Source organism: Ornithorhynchus anatinus, chromosome X1 (genome assembly GCF_004115215.2).
Source record: "Ornithorhynchus anatinus isolate Pmale09 chromosome X1, mOrnAna1.pri.v4, whole genome shotgun sequence".
Classification (NCBI taxonomy): Eukaryota; Metazoa; Chordata; class Mammalia; order Monotremata; family Ornithorhynchidae; genus Ornithorhynchus; species Ornithorhynchus anatinus.
In genome coordinates this window covers 115,791,310-115,813,614 of record NC_041749.1, presented here as the reverse complement: position 1 = coordinate 115,813,614, position 22,305 = coordinate 115,791,310, and the positions used below count along the sequence as shown (strand labels likewise).

The 22,305-nt window shown below is 52.8% G+C and overlaps 1 protein-coding gene and 1 non-coding gene across 2 annotated transcripts in view; both read left to right on the top strand.

The window, feature by feature from the left end:
- Nucleotides 1-12,628: 12,628 nt before the first annotated feature.
- LOC114807118 lies at nt 12,629-12,766 on the top strand. The gene has a single exon (XR_003755171.1). It is a non-coding gene; the product is annotated as a small nucleolar RNA SNORA7 (small nucleolar RNA).
- Nucleotides 12,767-15,357: 2,591 nt separating this feature from the next.
- Nucleotides 15,358-22,305, top strand: part of SLC5A5 (solute carrier family 5 member 5) — a 28,969-nt gene continuing 22,021 nt past the window's right edge. The window contains exons 1-6 of the mRNA XM_029051148.1: nt 15,358-16,026; nt 17,755-17,820; nt 18,442-18,493; nt 18,666-18,733; nt 20,047-20,201; nt 20,733-20,873. Coding sequence (XP_028906981.1) covers nt 15,358-16,026; nt 17,755-17,820; nt 18,442-18,493; nt 18,666-18,733; nt 20,047-20,201; nt 20,733-20,873 — 1,151 coding nt within the window. The remainder of the gene's footprint in view (nt 16,027-17,754; nt 17,821-18,441; nt 18,494-18,665; nt 18,734-20,046; nt 20,202-20,732; nt 20,874-22,305) is intronic.

Genomic DNA, 22,305 nt, shown 5'->3' with positions numbered 1-22,305 from the left:
CTCTAGACTGTAAGCTCATTGTGAGCAGGGAGTGTGTCTGTTGTATTGTATTCTCCCAAGCAATTAGTACAGTGGTCTGCACACAGTAAATGCTCAATAAATATGATTGACTGACTAACTGTCTTAAAGAACCAGTCCCTCCCCCTCCTTTATAGAAGTCCTGTAGGAAGGGCCTCCGGCCTTCTGGCCCCTTAAGTGCCCCTATCCTTACTCTGTAACCACCGTTTCTTTTTGGAACAGATCCCAACACAACACCTTCATTTTCTTGGGCTAACAGAACTCTGTGTGTCCCACCAGGTGGGTCTGTTCCAAAAACAATCGTCCCTGGACCCTGATCCCGGCCAACTAACATTTGTGCCCCACCCTCTCATAAGGTTGACAGAGAAAATAAAACTGTGTTTTTAATGTGACCCTGGGTTTCTGCTTGCCCTGGCCTGGGCCAATGCCTTTTAAGTTTCCTTTCCATAGAATGACCAGCCTGGACTTCATTCTTTTCTCTGCCCTTTGTTTCTCTTTTCCCTGCCTCCTTTGGGAACATCCCTCTCTCACCTTTCCAGACCTCCTTTCCTTCTTGCCCACCAATTTCTCCCGCCATCTTGGCTTGCCTGTCACATGAGTAAGTCTGGCTTACACTTTGCAAAGCAGTTTAATCGCTTTGGGCAGGACTGGCCATGTGTTGTTCCATGCTCTGTAATCTTTTTACTTCCTCAACCAAGATCATCTCAGCCCTATTTGTCTTTTCCAGGGACAACCATCCCACCTTCACGCATCCCACAACCCTGCATCCCACCATCCCACCAAGCATCCTGCTGCTATGGAGACTGAATCCCGGGCTGGGTGGACCATGGCTCTGACTCAGGATGGTGCTGCTTTGGTTTCTTATGTTCTACAGAGCTGGGTCCCTTCTCTTCAGAGGCTCCACTCCCTTGGGCTCTCTGTTTTTCAGAGGTCAGACTGCTCCCACCAGGTTCTCCAGAAAGAATCCCTTCATTTGCCCTCAGACATGTCTTGGTATTAGTATCTACTCTATCCGCCAGGCTGTACTCTGATTTTTCAACCTTCACTTCCCCTTCTCTGAGCCTTCTTCAGAGGTGACCTCTCCCCAGGCTTTCCCACCTGTTTCTTTGTCTTGCACTGCCTTGGGCTCAAGGCCAGAGTGGCAAATGCATAAATCTGGTCAATGGATTGTAGTCCAACTCTGCAAGCTGAGTGACCTCAGGCAAGTTGCTTAACATCTCTGGGCCTCAGTTTCCTCACCCATAGAATCAATCAATCAATGGTATTTATTGAGTGCTGTGTGCAGGGCACTGTGCTAAGCACTTGGGAAAGACCAAAACAATAGAGTTGGTAGATGTAATCCCTGTCCATGTCTACCAACAAGTTCCACAAGGAGCTGACCGTCTACAGGAGGAAACAGACAATAAAATAAATCACAGATAAGGGAAATAGTAGAGTATGAGGACATTTACATAAGAGCTGTGGGGTGGGGTGATGGAGAAAATAACCCCAACCCTTCCCTCCCTTCCTCCCTTCCTCCTTCTCTCTAAGAGACCTAAGGAGGAGGAAATGAGATAAACAGTGGCAAAGGCCTTTGGGAAATGAAAAGCGCTGGGCACATTCCAGATATTCTTTTTTCTGGGGAGAGGTCTGTTCCACCTCACCTACAACACTTAAACTTCACTGACCCCACCATGACCCTTCAATCTCGTCCCCTCCGTCCCCCCCGTCCCCCCCCCCATCAGCCCATCCCAGTCCTTCTCTTCCATCACACCTTCCCCTCCCCCTCCACCGCGAACTCACTTTCATTCATTCATTCATTCAATCATATTTATTGAGCGCTTACTGTGTCAAAGCCCTGTACTAAGTACTTGAGAGAGTACAATATAACAATAAACAGACACATTCCCTGCCTACAGTGAGTTTACAATCTAGAGGGGGCGACATTTATTATATGAATAAATAAATAAATAAATAAATAAATAAATAAATAAATAAATAAATAAATAAATATGGAGGGGGATGAATAAAGGGAGCAAGTCAGGGTGATACAAAAGGGGGTGGGAGAAAAGGAAAGGAGGACTTAGTCAGGGAAGGCTTCTTGGAGATGTGCCTTCAATAAGGCTTTGGAGCGGGGAAAGTAATTGTCTCTCAGATATGAGGAGGGAGGGCATTCCAGGCCAGAGGCAGGGGGCAAGGTGATTGAGTGCTTTAAAGCCAATGGTGAGGAGTTTCTGTTTGATGCAGGGGTGGATGGGTAACCACTGGAGTTTTTTGAGGAGTGGGGAAACAGGGTCTGAACGTTTTGTAGGAAAATGATCCGGGCAGCAGAATGAAGAATGGACTGGAGTGGGGAGAGACACAGAAATCACGGCAGAATAGGATAATTGTTTGGATCACTCTCATCCAACCCTTCCCCACCCCTCATTCCGTACCCTCCCCCAGAACCACCCTCTCCAGCCTCAACCAAGTGTGGCCTGTGGAACCCTGGTTCCATCATGGGGAAGCTCTCCTTCATCCTTGACCTGTTCCTGACCCAATTGCTACTCCTCATCAATGAAACCTAGCTCTCTCCAGATAACATGGTCTCCCCTGCTGCTCTCTCAGAGGAGGCCTCATCTTCTCCCAGTCCCTCAGACTCACTGGGAAAGGAGGGGGTGTTGGCTTCTTTCTCATGCTCCATTGCTATTTTTGCACCATTCCATCTCCCCCATCCTTTTCTTTCCCTTCCTTCGAAGCCTTTATCATCCAACTCTACCACCCACTCCAGATTCTAGTAGCTGTCACCTACTGCCCCCCAGGTCCCACCTCCAACTTTTTAAACCATTTTGAATGCTTTCTCACATTCCTTCTCTCTTTCTCCATGCTTACATTGATCCTTGGGTACTTCAATATCCACATAGATGTTCCTGATGACCCTTCCACTGCCCGCCATCTATCACTCCTCAACTCCACTGACCTCCCGTTCCATCCCATCTCACCCACTCACCAACTTGAGGACACATTCCATCTCATCATCTCTAGCCACTACACAGTCTCTATCCTCACCAGTTCTAAAATTCCTCTGACCACAACCTCCTCACCTGCTTTCTTTCCCACACACCTCCTCCCCACAGATCTGTGCTGTTCCCAGGAATCTCCGATCTTTTGACTCCAACCAATTTTTCCAACTCATCATGCCCCATTTAGCACCCATTCCCAAACTACCCTTCCTTGATGACAAGAATGACACTCTCAACACCACCCTCTCTACTAAACTCAACTCACTTGCTCCCCATCCCTTCATCAATCTCGTACCACTAACCCACAGCCCTGGATCACCTCCACAATCTGTCTCCTTCACTCTTGTGCATGAGCCGCAGAGAGCCGCTTGCCGAAATCTAGATATCAGGCCAACTTTGTCCACTTCAAGTTTATCCTAGTGTGCTTTAACTCTGCCCTTTCCTCTGCCTGGCAAAATTATTTCTCCCTCCTTATTGATGCCCATGCTCAACGTCCTCGCCAGTTGTTCCAGACATTTAACTCCCTCCTCAAACCCCCTTTCGCCCATCCCTTGCCCCTAATGAGCTGGCCACCTACTTTATTGAGAAAATTGACTCTATCAGGTGTGATCTCCCTAAAATCTCCACTGTCTCCTCCCCAGTCCCTCCCTGGTCTTGTCCTTTCTTCAACTCTCCCATCTTTCCCAGCACTATCTCTAGAGGAGATTTCCTGCCTTCTTTCAAAATCCCCCCGCAACCTGCTCATCCGAACCAATTCCTTCACACCTTATCAAATCACTTGCTCCCTCCCTTCTTCCCTCCCTAACTGCCATTTTCAACTGTTCGCTCTCCAATCGCTTCTTCCCTACTGCATTCAAACATGCCCATGTCTCCCCTGTCCTACAAAAACCCTCCCTTGATCCCACGGCTCCTTCTATTTTTCGCCCCATCTCCCTCCTACCATTCTTCTCCAAACTCCTTGAGCGAGTTGTCTACACCTGCTGTCTCAATTTCCTCTCCTCCAATTCTCTCCTTGACCCCCTCCAATCTGGCTTGTGTCCCCGTTGCTCCACAGAAACCGACCTCTCAAAGATCACCAATGACCTCCTCCTTACCAAATCCAACGGCCTCTACTCCATCCTAACCTTCCTCCACCTCTCAGCTGCCTTTGACACTGTCGACCATCCCCTTCTCCTGGAAATATTATCCAACCTTGGCTTCATTAACACTGTCCTCTCATGGTTCTCCTCCTATCTCTCAGGCCGCTCATTCTCAGTCTCTTTCGGGGGCTCCCCGTCTGCCTCCCACTCACTAACTGTGGGAGTCCCTCAAGGTTCAGTTCTGGACCTCCTTCTATTCTCCATCTACACCCACTCCCTTGGAGAGCTCATTCTCTCCCATGGCATTAACTACCACCTCCATGCAGAAGATACCCAAATCTACATCTCCAGTCCTACTCTCTCTTTCTCTCTGCAGTCTCGCATTTCTTCCTGCCTTCAAGACATCTCTACTTCGATGCCCTCCTATCACCTCAAACTCAATATGTCTAAAACGGAACTTCATCTTCCCACCCAAATCCTGTTCACCCCCAGACCTTCCCATCACTGTAGACAGCACCACCATCCTTTCTGTCTCACAAGCCCGTAATCTCGGCATTATCCTTGACTCCTCTCTCTCATTCAACCCACATATTCAATACATCACTAAATCCTATGGGTTCTACCTTCACGACATCCCCAAAATCCTCCCTCCCCTTCCCATCCAAACTGCTACCACGTTAATCCAAACACTTATCCTACCCCTCCTTGATTATTATATCAGCCTCCTTGCCGACCTCCCTGCCTCCTGTCTCTCCTCACTGCAGTTCCTACTTCACTCTGCTGCCTGGACTGTCTTTTTACAAAAATGTTCAGGCCATGTTTCCCCACTTCTCAAGAAACTCCGATGGTTGCCCATCCACTTCCACATCGAATAAAACTCCTCCTCATTAGTTTTAAAGCACTCAATCACCTTGCCCTACATAACCTTGCTGCTCTCCTACTACATCCCAGCGTGCACACTTTGCTCTTCTAATGCTAACCTTCTCACTGTACCTTGATCTTGCCTAATCTCGCCACCAACCTCTCACCCATGTCCTGGCTCTGGCCTGGAGTGCCCTCCCTCCTCAAATTCGATAGACAATTACTCTGCCCCTCTTCAAAGCCTTATTGAAGGCACATTTCCTCTAAGAGGCGTTCCCTGACTAAGTCCCCCTTTCCTCTTCTCCCACTTCCTTCTGTGTCACCCTGACTTATTGCCTTTATTCAAACCGCCTCCCAGCCCCACAGCACTTATGTACATAACCGTAATTTATTTATTTATATTAATGTCTGTCTCCCGCTCTAAACTGTAAACTCGTTGTGGGCCAGGAACGTGTCTGTTTATTGTTGCATTGTACTCTCCCAAGCGTTTAGTACAGTGCTCTGCATACAGTAAACGCTCAATAAATATGATTGAATGAATGAATAAATGAATGCCTCTGACTCCAGGAGAACCCTAGCCAGGCGGAAATTTCTGGGCTGGGTCCAGTTTATCCAGTCCTGAGCCCCTACCCATCTCCGGTCAGATCCAACCAGGCCCTACCTGACTTGCACCCAAATGCTTAGTCAAGTCCTCTACACACAGTAAACGCTCAATAAACACCAGTGATTTATTGCACCGACCCTTAGAGATGGTGGCCTGGGGTAGATCCACCAGGGCTGTCCCGACTCTGCTGGGAGGAAGCTCACCGAACAGTCAGGGACATCCTAGACACCTTCCTGGAATGGTCAAAGATTATCACTCCACAATGCCCCTCTGGATCCCAGACACTGCTGACAAGCCGGCTCCCCCTCCCTCTGTCTCCCTGCTCCTGTCCTGCCACTCCCTCCCGACCCCGCCCCAGGTTCTGGAGAATCTGCTGTGGGGCAAGACTGCTGACCGGCTCCGGCTGCCAGTCGACATTTCAAGCATGGTTTCCCCACAGCCTCGGGCTCCTCCTCTGGGGCTTCTTGCAGGGAAGGGCTCAAGTTCCAGATGGAAGAAGAGACACCCTGTGGTACTTGGGGGCAGGGAATTCCAACAAGAATCCCAACCTCCAGGAAGATAATGAGAACGGGATTCCAGGTGGGGAAACAAAGAAGGAAATGTGAAACCATCTCCTAGATAAAGAGCTGGGTGGAGGAGTCCAGGGACCTGGGTACTAGTTCAGCTCTGCCTCGGTTGTGCTGCGTGACCTCGGCAAATCCCTCAACCTCTCTGGGCTTCCGGAAAATGGGAATGAGAACTTCCTCCTCAACTCCCAGTGAGGGCAGAGAGACAATCAATATTAAAAGCCTGCCAGGACTTCGAGGCCTTGAGAAGAGGAAGGCTATGGACACATGAGGTTTTTTAGCAATATTACTGAGAGTCCCCAATCAACAGGGACTAATGAGGTGAGGGATCAGGAAGGAAATAGACGCAGTGACCCAAAGGCAAGGAAAAACCTGGGAAGTAAAAAGTAAGAGAAAAGATCAAAGGCATTTGGAGAGGGAGGTGGAATTCCAAATTCAATCTCGCCTAGGTCTTGAATCAGGAAACCACCAGGAAAGCTTCCAGTTCTTTTGAGGGGCCAGAAAGAGAAACAAAGCTGCAGTTGCAGAAAAAGAGATTAAGGTGAGATCTTGGGAAGAACTATCTGTCAGTGAGGGAGTTGGAGACAGGAACAGGAACCTGGGGGAACTTCCTGAACACCTTGAAAAAGAACAGATGCTATATTCTGTTATTTGAGAGGACGCCTTGGCTCCCCAGAGTTGGGGGTGGGGGTGGGCGGAGAGGGGGCTGAAAGCCCACGGTGCAGTATTCCTTCATTCTCCCAACTGCACCCCCATTTTACAGTACCAGAGCGGTTGGGAGATGTTTGCACGCATTGCAAGAAGTGGAAGAAACCCCAGGAGCCTTGTTTGCCAAGCAGACCCAAAGCTGGAGCAACTGGGTGGGGTCCTTGGCAGAAAAAAATGTCTTCCTCCCCATCCCCCTTTAAGGGGCACCTGCTGGGTGGTGCCAAGGGACACTGGTCTGGCCTCTCTCCCTCCAACCTCTGACTGGATTGAGGAAATTGGCACCGGCCTTGGGGAGAGGGCAGGTTAACATCTCAGTATATGCGGGCGGCTTCCTCCCCTGGGTGTCCTTCCTCGCCTTTCTGAGAACAGGCATTGTGAGGCCTCAGCTCCCGTCCATTCCCTGCCCATGACCGGTGCTGGCACCTGGAAGAAGAACACAGAGTCTTAAGTAACCCCAGGCCACGCCCTCTTCTTCTGGCCAGGGACCAGAGTTTGGCATCCGGCTCTGAGAATCCATTCCTCCCCCTCTTTCCCCCGTCGGGATCCAAATCGAGCAGTTGGTGGGTGGGAACACCCGGGCTCTAGGGATGGCTGCCCCCTACCTGTCTGAACAACAATCACCCTGACCTGGGCCATGAGATGAGGGGAGGGAAGGACCTGGCACAGGCCGCCACTGAAATGTCCCAGACCGCTGGCCCGGTGCCCTAGTGCCCCCGGATCCCAGCTGGTACACCAGTTTGAGAGAACACAGTGGGAAGGGCCCTGAGACGCTCGGCATTATGGGCCATTACCCCAGTGCACATGGCATTCCGCAATTTTCCAGCCTTATATTTGTCTGCACCAATTACTCACTGTCATTAGCATCATTCTGATTAGCCCTCTGCCCCTCCTCTTTGGGCACAGGACAAGGAGCCTCAAGTCACTTGTCCCATTTCCCAAGTAAGGTGACTTGCACAACAGTCCCAGGGCCCAAGTGGAATTCGAAGTGGCGGCCCCCACCATTCATTCCCTTTACCTGACCTGCTCAGATGTGCCCACCCCCATCCCCTGAGGTTATTGCCCATGTCTATCATGGGTGGGTGGTCACCTCTGTAAGGATACGATGGGCTCCCCTTCCTTCCTCTCCTTTACATCACAGGTCAGAACTACCGTCTCCAGGAAGGCTTCCTTGATTCCCTCCAGCACCATCTATGACCCAGTCCTCCTCCTCAATCTGTTCCTATCTTAGCTGTGTCCATCTACCCAAATGGATCGAGACTGCCGGGAGCCGGGGGGTTCTGTCCTACTGCCCTTGTCAGAGTGGGCAGCTCCTTAAGGACAAGAATTGGGTCTCCTTTCTGACACGGCCCCCCAGTGAATGGTACAGTGTCCTGCCCCACAAGGGTATTCAGGACCCACTGATGGGATGCGAAACAGTGTGGCTTAGTGGATAGAGCATGGGCCTGAGAGTCAGAAGGACCTGGGTTCTAATCCCAGCTCCACCACATGCCTGCTGGGTGATCTTGTCACTTAACTTCTCTGTGCCTCAGTTCCCTCATCTGCAAAATGGGGATCAAGAATGTGAGTCCTATGTGGGACAGGGATTATGTCCAACCTGATAACTTGTATCTACCCCAGCACTTAGAACAGTGCTTGGCACATAGTAAACCCTTAACAAATACCATAATTATTATTATTATTATTATTGTTATTATTATGAACAGTGTCTCATCTCTTCTCCTCTGGCCAACTTGGAGGCTGATCCAGTTCCAGTCCAGAACTGGGGAGGGCTTGGGAAGACATGACTGAGGTGGTCCCCATTCTAAAAGGTTTATCCCCAGGAATTCCCAATCCAGTAGGCCCCCCCCCTTTGTCCCCCTCCTTGGTGTCCCCTTGAGATGCCCCAAAGCCCTCTCTGACCCTTAGATTTACTTAGCCTCCCTGGACCAGAGCTGGCCCAGACCCACTAAACCTTCAAGGGCTTTTCCCTTCTGGGACAGGGGAAACAGGGAAACCAGGGTGGGAGAGGAGGCATCCCAGGGTCCTGTCCTGCCTTCACCTTCTTCTCCCAGATAATGACTACAATTAGGTGCTGGCCAGCCTCAATGGACGCCCTGTTCCCATGAATCTAATGGTTTTGGAAACTAGTGCAGTGTCTCCATCCTCTGCCCTTTTCCCAGCCTGGGAGCAGATCCGGTGGCCCCGACCCGTTCGGCGGCCGCCGTGTTGACAGGCCGCGGAGTCAGGGCCTCTTTGTCTGTCACTAACTTCTCATCTTCTGTTCTGGGCTGGGATAGAGAGACGGGGGTGGCTGGGGGGAACCAATCGCTCCCTGGGAGTGGAGCCCAGGATGCCCCACTCCCTCCCCGCCATGCTCCCTCACCCTTTTGGGGGCCAAGGCCAGCCGACCCTGGGAAGAGACCAGAGAGCCCCCAGATGGGAGCTCTACTCAGACCAAGCTGGACCTATGAATCCCAAGAGGGCTTGGGCCGAGCCCTCGGTTCCAGGGTCCCTCTGGCTCTCAGCTCCCTCTGTCCTGGCACCCTGGCAGGGTTCCCTTCAAAAGGGCCCGGGCTCCTCAAAAAAAGGAATTGAGGCTAATTTACAGATTGTTTTGCATAGCACTGCCTGGTATTCCTGCCCAGAAATCTGTCTAGGCCTGCTCCTTTGCCCCTCAATGTCACCAGCTCCTGATGGCCTAGCCTGGAGAAATGGTTGGTCGGGCCCCACCTAGGTGGACCCGCTTTCAACTGAGTCATAAGAAGGGGAAGTTTAGGAGCTGGACAGGGAGGGAGTAGTCTTTCTCTCAGTTTGGCAGTCTCTCCCTCCACCCTACCCTACCCCCATACCTATACTCCCTCCTATCCTGTCCTCCCCCTTCTTCCCAGTCACACTTTTGGTGATGTCTGCCTGCCCCTAGCACTCAATCAATCACTCCCCTCAGCTGGCATGTGGACATTTGCTGTCTGCCCAGGGCAACGTGGGCGGTACAGCCAGCTCAGCTGCAGGTGCCAACAATGCCAGGAAAGATGCCCGCGGCCCTAGACGCACCCTCCTGTCACAAAGCCCTCAGTGAGTAGCTCCACTGAGACTTGTGCCCACAAACGCCATCAATGAGAATGAGCTGACGCCAGGCTGAAGCTGGGCCACCTGGGTCGATGCCAGTTTGATTCCAGCCACCTAGGTTGACATTGGCCAGGACCTGGGCCCCCTGCAGCTCTGAGAAATACACATTAGGAATTCTCAGGCTGGAAGTGGGGCCTGATGAGGCTGGACCACGAATTAACCATCCCAGACAGACAGGTGTCTAGGCTTTTCTCAAAGCCCCTCCAGAGGCAGATGCACCCACAGTTTCCCTCAGTAACAGTACCATCCCTGCCCATCTCCTTCAGCACCCCACCATCACCATCGTCACCCCCTAAAGCCACCTGTACCACTTGACAGAGATGCCACATCCTTCGCAGAGAGCCCCATGTGAGACAGGGACTGCATCTGATCTGATCGTATCTTCCTTAGTGCTTAGCATGCTGCTTGGTACCTAGTGAGCACTGAACAAAACCATACAATTATTATTAGTATTGTCATTATTACTATTATTAGAGACCCCAGAGGTTGTCCCTTAAGCTTAGATTGTCTACTTAGACTGCGAGCCCCATGTGGGACAGGAACTGTGTCTGATGTGAGTAACTTGTATCTGCCCCAGCGCTTAGAACAGTGCTTGACACACAGGGAGTGCTTAACGGGTACCAGGATAATTAGCGGGAAGCTGGGGAGTGATCCCATTTCCCCATCTAGATCAGGCCTTGTCTGATGGGTTAGAGAAGCCTCCCATCCACCTCTTGTCCGCCATCTCCCCTAGGGTACAGACCTGGCTGAACCAGGTGTGGGGGAACTAAGGGTTGGGGAGAGGGAGAGGGGCAGCTCAGATGGAGGCTGAAGGGGTCTCCAGCACAGGACAGAGCCACTAGACTGGAAGCTACTTGAAGGCGGGGATAGTGTTCATTCATTCATTCAATTCATTCAATAGTATTTATTGAGCGCTTACTATGTGCAGAGCACTGTACTAAGCGCTTGGGATGAACAAGTCGGCAACAGATAGAGACAGTCCCTGCCGTTTGACGGGCTTACAGTCTAATCGGGGGAGACGGACAGACAAGAACAATGGCACTAAACAGCGTCAAGGGGAAGAACATCTCGTAAAAACAATGGCAACTAAATAGAATCAAGGCGATGTACAATTCATTAACAAAATAAATAGGGTAACGAAAATATATACAGTTGAGCGGACGGGTACAGTGCTGTGGGGATGGGAAGGGAGAGGTGGAGGAGCAGAGGGAAAAGGGGAAAATGAGGCTTTAGCTGCGGAGAGGTAAAGGGGGGATGGCAGAGGGAGTAGAGGGGGAAGAGGAGCTCAGTCTGGGAAGGCCTCTTGGAGGAGGTGATTTTTAAGTAAGGTTTTGAAGAGGGAAAGAGAATCAGTTTGGCGGAGGTGAGGAGGGAGGGCGTTCCAGGACCGCGGGAGGACGTGGCCCAGGGGTCGACGGCGGGATAGGCGAGACCGAGGGACGGCGAGGAGGTGGGCGGCAGAAGAGCGGAGCGTGCGGGGTGGGCGGTAGAAAGAGAGAAGGGAGGAGAGGTAGGAAGGGGCAAGGTGATGGAGAGCCTTGAAGCCTAGAGTGAGGAGTTTTTGTTTGGAGCGGAGGTCGATAGGCAACCACTGGAGTTGTTTAAGAAGGGGAGTGACATGCCCAGATCGTTTCTGCAGGAAGATGAGCCGGGCAGCGGAGTGAAGAATAGACCGGAGGGGGCGAGAGAGGAGGAAGGGAGGTCAGAGAGAAGGCTGACACAGTAGTCTAGCCGGGATATAACGAGAGCCCGTAATAGTAAGGTAGCCGTTTGGGTGGAGAGGAAAGGGCGGATCTTGGCGATATTGTAGAGGTGAAACCGGCAGGTCTTGGTAACGGATAGGATGTGTGGGGTGCACGAGAGGGACGAGTCAAGGATGACACCGAGATTGCGGGCCTGCGGGACGGGAAGGATGGTCGTGCCATCCACGGTGATGGAGAAGTCTGGGAGCGGACCGGGCTTGGGAGGGAAGATGAGGAGCTCAGTCTTGCTCATGTTGAGTTTTAGGTGACGGGCAGACATCCAGGTGGAGACGTCCCGGAGGCAGGAGGAGATGCGAGCCTGAAGGGAGGGGGAGAGGACAGGGGCGGAGATGTAGATCTGCGTGTCATCTGCGTAGAGATGGTAGTCAAAGCAACTACCAACTCTGTTGTATCGTCCTCTCCCCAGTGCTTAGTAATAATAATAATAATAATGTTGGTATTTGTTAAGCGCTTACTATGTGCAGAGCACTGTTCTAAGTGCTGGGGTAGACACAGGGGAATCAGGGTGTCCCACGTGGGGCTCACAGTCTTCATCCCCATTTTACAGATGAGGTGACTGAGGCACAGAGAAGTTAAGTGACTTGCCCACAGTCACACAGCTGACAAGTGGCAGAGCCGGCATTCGAACCCATGACCTCTGACTCCAAAGCCCGTGCTCTTTCCACTGAGCCACGCTAGTACAGTGCTCTGTACACAGTAAGCACTCAATAAATACCACTGATGGAAAGAGTCAGGGCTTGGGAGTCAGAGGACCTGGGTTCTAATCCCGGCTACATCACATGTCTGCTTTGTGACGAGTTGGGCAAGACACAACTTCTCTATGCTTCAGTTACCTCCTCTGAAAAATGGGGATTCAATACCTGTTGTCCTTCCTACTTAGATTGTGAGTCCCTAGACAGGTAGGGACTGTCTAACCTTATTATCTTTAACTACCCCAGTGCTTACCCTCTCAGGGTCGCACCTAGAGAGTTTCCAGTTCTCTACCAGTCTCAGCTACAGGAGGGAGAGTCAAGCAGAGGCCTATCCATTCCATTCCTAGCTTGGCCAGGGGCTAGCGAGTGAAAGGCAATCTGCTACAAGTCAAAACTCACCCAGGCTGGGCAGCAGCAGCATGGGAGAGAATCGAGGACGGAGACCCCAGTTTTACTGCATGAAAGGTGGCAATGGTAAACCACTTTGGTATTTTTATCAAGAAAACTCTCAGGATACACTATCAAAACGATTGCAGATGGAGAGTGGGGCATTCTGGGAGAGATGTGTCTGCGGTGTCGCTATGGGTCGAAAATGACTCGACGGCATTAGACAAGACCCCAGTGCTTAGTACTGTGCTTACCATATAGTAAGTGCTTAACAAACACCACAATTATTATTAATATTTATTATTATTAATGTTAATGTTAATAATTTCCAAACTTGCCTCTTCACCTGAAGGGTTGAATCACTGTCCCCTCAGCTTTTCTTGCTTTGGTTCTGCAGTCCAGAGAGCACTGAATTGTTACTCATTAGCCTTTGGGAGCTGTGAATTAGCACCCAAATGCCCAAAGAGCATCAACACAGGTTGTTAACCCAGTCAAGACTGTTGTACATAATTCTATTATCCTCTAGGAGTATAAGTCTGTCCTGGACCCAAACCAGAAGCTTAGTGGCATTTACAGTGTGTATTCCACTCAGTGTGGACCACTCAGTGTATATTTCACTCAGTAAAGAGCAGGGCGAGTGGGAGCCATTGACTTGTGGCTTGGTTGCAAATCGTTTAACTTCACATTTCTCCCTGGAGGTTCACAGCCTCCTTCCCTTTGACCGGTTCCTCCCAGAGCTCGCTCAGTTTGCCGAAGGGGAGGGGCTGAGGATCTGAGGGGCTGAGGAATGGGCGGATTGCTTTTTGCTGTAGGAAGGGAGCGTGTGGGGGAGGGAGGGGGGAGGGCCATAAGTACAGGCTAAAAGGGTTCAGAAATCTCTGCCAAATACTGAGGAGCTCAATAAATATATACATTGATCGACTGATCGATTGATACCCTAAGTATAGTCCTGGCCCATGCCTGGTTCCTTAGGTTTCTCCCATTTCTCCCTCTATCCTAACCCTCAGAATCAAGGATGAGGTTCAGGGCTGATCTCCCCCTGTTTCGGGGGGGGGGGGGCAGAGGCCCAGAGAGGTTAAGTGACTAGCCCAAGGTCAGAGTCAAGATTAGAGCCCCGACATTCTGGCCCTTCAGCTCATTCACTCCTGACTGGCTTGGGCAAGTGATGTGGGCACACCCCAGGTATTGGGGGTCTTGGCTCCCCAGACAGAGTATTAGGAATGGTGGGTGAGAGAGTCGGGCAGGGAGGGAGGAGTAGTAACGCCAAGCAACTATGACTCGGTCCTGAAGAACTTCTGTCACGACCACCATCGTGATGGCTAATTAATCAAGCAAGCAAGCAATCAATCGTTCTGATTGAGTGCTTACTGTGTGCAGTCTTGTCTTGCTTTATGTTGTCGAGTTGTCTCCGACCCATAGTGACACCGTGGACACAGCTCCCCCAGAGCTGCCCACCTCCAATGGCAATCGTTCTGATAGGGTTTCCATAAAGTTTTCTTGGTAAAAATATGGAAGTGGTTTACCGTTGCCTTCTTCCGCACGGTAAACTCGAGTCTCCACCCTCGACTCTCTCCCATGCCGCTGCTGCCCAGTACAGGTGAGTTTTGACTTGTAACAGATTGCCTTCCACTTGCCTGCCACTGCCCAAGCTAGGAATGGAATGGGTTTGCCTCTGCTTGACTCTCCCTCCCACAGTCGAGACTGGCAGAGTACTGGAAACTCTCCGGGCGTGATCTGGAGACTGAGAGGGGACTGTGCGCAGGGCACAGTATTAAACACTCGGGAGAGTTCAGTGTAACAGAGTTGGTAGACACGTTCCCTTCGCAAGATGAGCTTACGGTCCGGGGGCGGGGGAAGATAGTTTACTGTCTTTGCCATCATCATCATCATCAACCCCAACTGGCATTTGATGTGTGCCTGCTGGGAAAGTGGTGCTGCCTGAGGTGCACTCAGGGCACCGCTCTGAGGAGTCCATGGTTCTCTTTCTCCTTTTCCCTAGTCAGCCCTATGGCAGCTGCCGTCTCCTTGTGAAGGCTCGGTGCCCACCGGTGATGTTTTCCGTTTCTGGGAGACAGGCCTGGAGGCGCACCCGGGGCATTCAGCAGAAGCCTGAGATGGGGAGGGAGGAAGGCTGGTGAGGGAGATCTTCCCACTGGAGACTACGGAGCGTGGCCCAAACAGGTCATCCCAAAGGGTGCCCACCCCGATAGAGCCCCTTCTGCAAACTCCTTTCCACCGCATCCTCCAACCCCTTTCCAAATTTCCCTCCCCCAACTCACCTCCCAGCTGCTGACCCTCCTAGGTCCCCAGTTCCCCAATCCCAAACCCCCACTGGATGGGCCACATCCCTCCATTTCCCTGCTTTCCACCTCTCCCTTCCCCCCGCGGGGCTAGGCCCGGGCCCTCCTCCCCGTCCCTTTGCCAGCTCGACGCGTGGGGCATCCTCTCCCTCCCACCCCTCGATTCCCTCCACCCCCTCCGCCCCGGAGGCCTCACAAGCTCCCACCTGTCCCGGCCCCACCCGCCCTGCCGGATCCGGCGCTTAAAGGGTGCCCGTGAGCCCGGGCGCTGTGTCACAGTGGGGCGAGGCCCGATGACCCCGGCGGGCCGGCTTATAAATCCCGGCCCCGGGCCTCTCCCCAGAGCCCTCAGCCGGCCCCACTGGACGGAGCCGAGGCAGCCGGGCCCCATCGCCTCCCTCCCCCTCCTCCCCGCCTGCAAACCCTCCTGCGCGTCTCTCTTCATCGTCCCGCCACCTTTCTCCCTGCTCCCGCCCGCCTGGGCCCGGCTCCCTCCCCGGGGGCTGGCAGCTTTGAGTGCCGTCGGCGCCCCGATCTCTCTGCCCTTCGCTCCCTCGCGACTGCCGGGAGTTCGAGGAGGAGCGGGTACCGGGACCAGGAGGGGGGCCATGGAGCTTTTCAGCCCGGAGAGGGTCACCTTCGGCCTCTGGGACTACGCCGTCTTCGGCCTGATGCTCCTCGCCTCCACGAGCATCGGGCTCTTCCACGCTCTGGCCCGGGGCGGCCAGAAGACGTCGGAGGATTTCTTCACGGGTGGCCGGCGCATGGGCGCCGTGCCGGTGGGGCTGTCGCTGTCAGCTAGCTTCATGTCGGCCATCCAGGTGCTGGGGGTGCCGGCCGAGGCCTATCGCTATGGGCTCAAGTTCCTCTGGATGTGCCTGGCTCAGGTGCTCAACTCCATCCTCACCGCCTTCCTCTTCCTGCCCGTCTTCTACCGGCTGGGGCTCACCAGCACCTACGAGGTAGGAGGCTCCCGAGGGCTCGGCCTCACCCCCGGGAGTCGGGGGAGGCCGGTATTTGGGGTAGATGGGAGCCTTGGGGGGCGGAGGGGGGAGAGAGAGAGAGAAACGGGAGCCTCCAGGAGAGAAGGGTGGAAGTCCGGCAGCTCCCCACTCCTCCCGACATGGACCCAGGGAGCCCCGAAGGAGAAGGGAGAAAAAGGTCTCAGGTTCCGTGGAAACCTGTGTCTCTGGGGAGGGAGGAGAGCCACTCTAATGAAAGGCCCCCGGGCCTCAAGGACTAGGAGAGGAGACTCTTAGGGGAGGGGAAGATGAGAGGAAAGGAGCGCCGGCAACCCAAATGCCGCCCTCATCCATCTCCCCACTCAGTATCGGCTCCCAGATGACATTCAGGGGCCCTACTTTGATGGGCAGCAACTCTGACCTCCCTCCCCGAGTCCGGGAAGCCTGGGGGGCCCCCTCCCTCCCTCCACCCCTGAGGCTGGACCCACCCCAACTAGAAGAGAAGGCCAGGACTTAGAAAGTCTGAGAAGGGGAAAGACTCTGCCAAGATCGGATTCCTGCCCCCAGGGTGGCATCGCCCTGCCAACTCCAATAGGCGGAGAGGGCCCCTCGGGGGACGGGGGAGGAACTTGAGTGGCTCTTGGGTTCTCAGGGAGGAGAGGAACTTCTTGGTGGTATTTGAAGCAGGAACCCAATCCAGGATCTGCCCCAGGAGACAGCTAGGGGCTGGGAGAGGGATTGAGTAAGTGGGGGGCGGGGGGGGATGGAGAGGTGGCTAAGCCCCGGTGCAGTCCATGGGGGTTCTAAATGGATTTGGGTTTCAATGGACCTCACTGTTGAAAAGGCCCAATGGGAATGCTCCATCAGCACCACTGGGAGAGGAGAATCAGGGAAACTCTAAATCGGGGTCACCAGGGTCAACAAGGTCTCGCTTCAGGAGTCTCCCCAGCCCTCGAAACCCCGGAACTCACAATTGAATTGGGATTGGAGATCCATTTGCAAAAGCTCATAAGGATAAAGGAAAAGGTTAAGGGAAATGGGGTTGGGGGAAAAGGTTTAGGGGTCAGCTTGACAAAGAGAAGGCTGAGGGGTGATCTTACCATCTTCAAACCTACCTAAGAGTTTTAGAGGGAAGATATAGACCAACTGTTTCAATGCCACCTGAGGAAATGGGCTGAACCTGCAGCAGGAGAGTGTTGAGTTAAACATGAGGAAGAACTTCTTGACTACAGGAATCGGGGATACTGGCAGTGGGGAAATTAAGCAGTAGAGCAGGCGAATGAGGGAGGATGTGGAGTCTCCCTCTTTGGGGAACATTAGAAACACTCCTGGGCCTTGGAAGGTTTAGGCTTGTACTTTCTTGATGGCAGGGGGCTGGACCAAATAACCCCTCCAGGTCCCTCCCCACTATGGGGTTCTGGAGTGTGGAGACACTATGAGCAGCTGTATTCATGGAAGCCAGGACAAGAGCGTATGAAGCTTCATCAGCAGCAGAAGGGAGTGGAGTTAGACACTAAGACTTCCTGTCTGCTAGGCCCTGGGATATGTTCCCCAAGGAGTTTATGGTCCCAAAGGAGTCTCCCCTGGAGACTTTCAAGAAGGTGGGAGATGGTTATCTTTCGGCAATTGTTGCCTTGCCTGGAGGCAGGGGCGTGGGTGAGTTGACTTGTCCAGGTTCCTTTGAACCCCATAGATCTGTCTCCAGGTTGGTTTTCTCTTCCCTTTCAGTACCTGGAACTTAGGTTCAGCAGGCTGGTGCGCCTGTGTGGAACCTTTCAGTACATCGTGGCCACGGTAAGGCATCTGTTTCCCCATGGGGGTCCTAACCCCGGTCCATCCCAGCCCCTCCCTGGAATTCCAGCCCGGTTTCTGTTGAGGGGCCTGGGAGGCCTGGCGGGGGGAGGAGAAGAGAGCGGAGCTTCTGACCCAGTTTTTGCTGACCCCACCCATTAGCTCTCCACCTCCCCCAGAGCCCAGACTCTATCCTGTTTAATCCTGGACTTGCCTGGAGGCCCAAAACCCTGTTTTGGGACTGGACTGGAGTGAGAGGCAGGCTGTCCAGGCAGAGGCCATTTCCCTAGAAAGAGAGGGGGCAGAGGGTAGCAGCCTGGTCAACCTTCCCACCTGCTGGGGTTTAGCGTGGGAGGATGGTACCGAATTTCAGGGGAAGAGTTTAGGAGCTTGAACTGTGGCAGAAGTGACTTCAGGTAGATTGATGGGAGATCTCTCTCACGAGGGGCCCAAGGAAGGCTGTGAAAGGTCTTTCCCTGGAGATCTTTAAGAATAGGAGTGTGATTCACCCCATCTCTGAGCTTACAGAGGACATTGTAAGCATCCCCCTGCCTCCGAGCAGGACATTCCCTTGTCCAACCTGGCTCTCCTGGCCCCTGCCTTCATTCTTCCTTTCTGTTGCAGATGCTCTACACAGGGATTGTTATCTACGCCCCAGCACTGATCCTCAACCAAGGTACAACCTGAGGGGAGGCTGGCTGGACTGGAGTGGGGGCCGGGGCGGGGCGGGACCGGGGCGGGCCCTCCCTCCAGAATCCCCGACCTGGCACAAGCTGCCCCTTTGCCTGGCTTTTTTGTCGCTGGGCTTCCTGTGCTGCTCATCAGCCAGCTGTGCCTCTTTGTTCTAGTGACTGGACTGGACATTTGGGCCTCCCTCCTCTCCACGGGAGCCATCTGCACCTTCTACACCACTGTGGTGAGTCCCCGGCCCTGGGGCCAGGGTCTTTGGGTATGGCCCCCGAATTGTTACCCAAGTTTCCGGGTGGACCCTTGCCCCCACCCAGGGTAGGTCAAAGCCTCTGCTTCTCCAGAGGAGCCGGTTCTCTTTACAAGAAGCTCGAGTCCCAAAATGACATCATTATCGGAAGAAAAAAAAAGGCTCTTGGGTGGCTGAGAAAGAGGGGCAAAAGAGCAGCGGAACTCATACCGGAGGGTCTCTCAGGGGATTAGACTAAACTCACATCTCCAGGAGGCCTTCCGTGATAAACCCTCACTTCTGGTTGCTTTCCCTATGGCACTGCCTTTGCGCTTGAGTCTGTACCCCATAAGCACTTAGAGATTTTTCACCCCACCCTCAGTCTTTCCCCACATAGGTACAGATCCACTTGTAATTTATTTTCATGTCTGTCGCCCCCCTCTAATCTGAAAACTCCTTATGGGCAGGGATCATCCCTACCTACTCTATTGTATGGTACTCTTCCGAGTGCTTATCATAGGGCTCTGCAAACAGTATGCACTCAGCAATTGCTATTGATTGATTGAGTGATTAATTGTGAGACTCCTTTAGTCTACTCTTACTCCCTCCTGCTGTAGTTTCACTTAATATCCTCTAGGCTGAAGGCTGACAAACCATGGCTCGTGAGGCATATCCGGCTCTTCTTGTAACCAAATGCAGCTCGGCAAGTCGAGGCCTCGATAGTCCCTCCCAGCACTCCCATCACTTTCCTTCCTCTTTTTTTTTTATAATATTTGTTAAGCACTTATTATGTCACTATGTGTCACTTATTATGAACACTGTTCTAAGTGCTGGGTTGGTATAACTTAATCAGGTCAGACACAGTCCCTGTCCCACATTGAGCTCACAGTCTAAGTAGGAGGGAGACCAGGCATTGAGTTCCCATTTTACAGGTCTGATAATCTGATAATCCCATTTTACTGAGGCCCAGAGAGGTGAAGTGACTTGCCCAAGGTTGCACAGCAAGCAGTTGGCAGAGCCGGGGTTAGAACTCAGGTCCTTCTGACTCCCAGGCCTGTGCTCTCTCCACTAGGCCATGCTGCTTTTTCTCCTCCTCCTCCTCCCTCTCTCTCCCCTACACTCCTCCCTCCCTTACACTCCTGCTCCCAGATAGCGCAGCTAGTTCTATCTACAGCTGTAGCTCCAGGGCCCTGTGACACAATCCCCGCTCTTCCACACCCAAAGGTTGCTGACCCTTAGCTGATGGCTTTCCTCCGCCCAGGGGCTTTGGTCCCTCAGGCTCTGCCTTTTTGTCTCTTCTCCCCCACCCACAGGGCGGGATGAAAGCCGTGGTTTGGACAGATGTGTTCCAGGTGTTTGTGATGCTGGCCGGGTTCATTGCCATCTTGATCCAGGGCACCATCCTGCTGGGTGGGACCAGCCGGGTGTTGGAGATCGCCAACGAACACTCGCGGGTCAACCTGGGAGAGTAAGTGGGCTCAGCCCGCCAGGAGGAGCAAGCAGAAGAGAACCAGGAGTGAGGACTCTCTGAGGGACGGGAGTGGGGGGAAGGAAGAGGGGAAGGACCCTCTCCTTCCCCCCTTTCTGCTCCTCCACTGCCGCAGGCCTCTCCCCTCAGAGGGGAAGAGGGGGCTCCCTCTCTTCCCCCAGAAAGTTCTCATGATGACTGACCAGTGGGTGGAGCTACTGGGGGCAGGGCCTCCTCAGATGGATGACTTCCCTGAGCCATCGCTAGAAAGCTGGGCTAAGGAAATGGATCCTGGTTAGGGGCCTCACGAAGGGGATTTAGAGGTGGGGCTACTGCCACTTCCTCTTTCCTCTTGGAAGATCCTGGACCCACTCTGCAGGCCACCAGGCACATGCAAGAATGTCCACTGGACCCATCCAACCCTGCTCTTCCCCCTTGGAAGAGAGGGAAACCGTGGCCCCGTAAGCCCGGCGTCCCCGGGGCTGATGGCCTCCCTGGGCATCCACCCCGCCCTCTCCACCCCTCCGCCAGCTTCAACGCCGACCCCCGGAGCCGCTACACCTTCTGGACATTCATCTTCGGGGGGACCATGGTGTGGCTGTCCATGTACGGGGTGAACCAGGCCCAGGTGCAGCGCTACGTGGCCTGCAAAACGGAGAAGGAGGCGAAACTGTGAGTGGCCCTGGGCTAAGGGAGGACACGGGCCTGGCCCTTTGGGCACAGGCCACACAGGCACCAGGTGGCCGATGGGTAACGTGGTACAGGAGGTTGGGATGCAGAGACCCTTCCTGGGAAGGGGAGGGAAGGAAGGGCTTGGTCCCCACCCACTGGCACCCTCCCATCTGGCATTTTCCCTTCACCTACATGTGGTCAAGTGAGAACCCCTGGAGCTATGGGGAGGGGATAGGAATGGAAGGAATATCAAGAGGCCATCTAGTTCGGTCCCCTGCCTCCAGTCAGCCTTCACCTGATCTGCTTGAGATAAGTGGATAGTGGATGCTTTTTCATTCACTCCCTCTGAAGTCTTTACTGTTAATTAACCATCTGGAGTAGTAGCTTAGACTATGAGCCCGTCATTGGGCAGGGATTGTCTCTATCTGTTGCCAAATTGTACATCCCAAGCGCTTAGTACAGTGCTCTGCACATAGTAAGCGCTCAATAAATACGAATGAATGAATGAATGAATGAATGAATAATAGCAGCAGCAATGTCAGTAGGTCGGTCATATTTATTGAGCCCTCCCTGTGTGCAGATCACTGTACTAAGCACTTGGGAGAGTACGATACAACAATGTAACAGACACATACCCTGCCCACAATGTGCACAATGTGCCCACAGTCTAGAGAGGAGCTTATACAGCAGTAATAATAATAACTGTGGTGTTTGTTAAACATATTCTAGGTGCCAAGAACCATACTCAACTCTGGGGTAGGTACAAGATAGTCAGGTTGGACCCAGTCCCTGTCCCACAGGGGGTCCCAGTCTAAGTAGGAGAAAGAACAGGTTTTAAAACCCCATTTGACAGATGAGGAAACAGAGGCAAAAAGCAGTTAATTGACTTGCTCAAGGTCGCACAGGAGACAAGTGGCAAAGCCGGGATTAGAACGCAGGTCCTCTGATTCCTGGGCCCCTGTTCTTTCCACTGGGCCAAGCTGCTCTGAATGCAACACACTGTACTAAGCTCAAGGCAGAGACAGAAGAAGCAATACACAGGCTCCCTCCAGGAATTTACTGTTCAACAGCAGAGATAGGCATAAAAATATTTACAAAGAGTAGAATCAGCAAAAATAATCAATCAATCAGTGGTATTTATCGAGTACTAACTTTGTGCCAAGACTGTACTAAATGCTTGGGAGAGTACAGTATAACCGAGTTGGTAGACATGTTCCCTACCCATAAGGAGCTTACAGGGTAGAGGACTGTACAAGTAATTGAACATACAATTGAATATCCATATATACACAGATGCTGAGGGTGGATCAGCTCCATATATGCTAGAGTTGGCTGTTCATTTGATATGACTCAGGGGATCGGGAACCCATCAGAAAGGTCATTAACCAATGACCTTCTCGCCAAATCTGATGGCTTCTACTCCATCCTGATC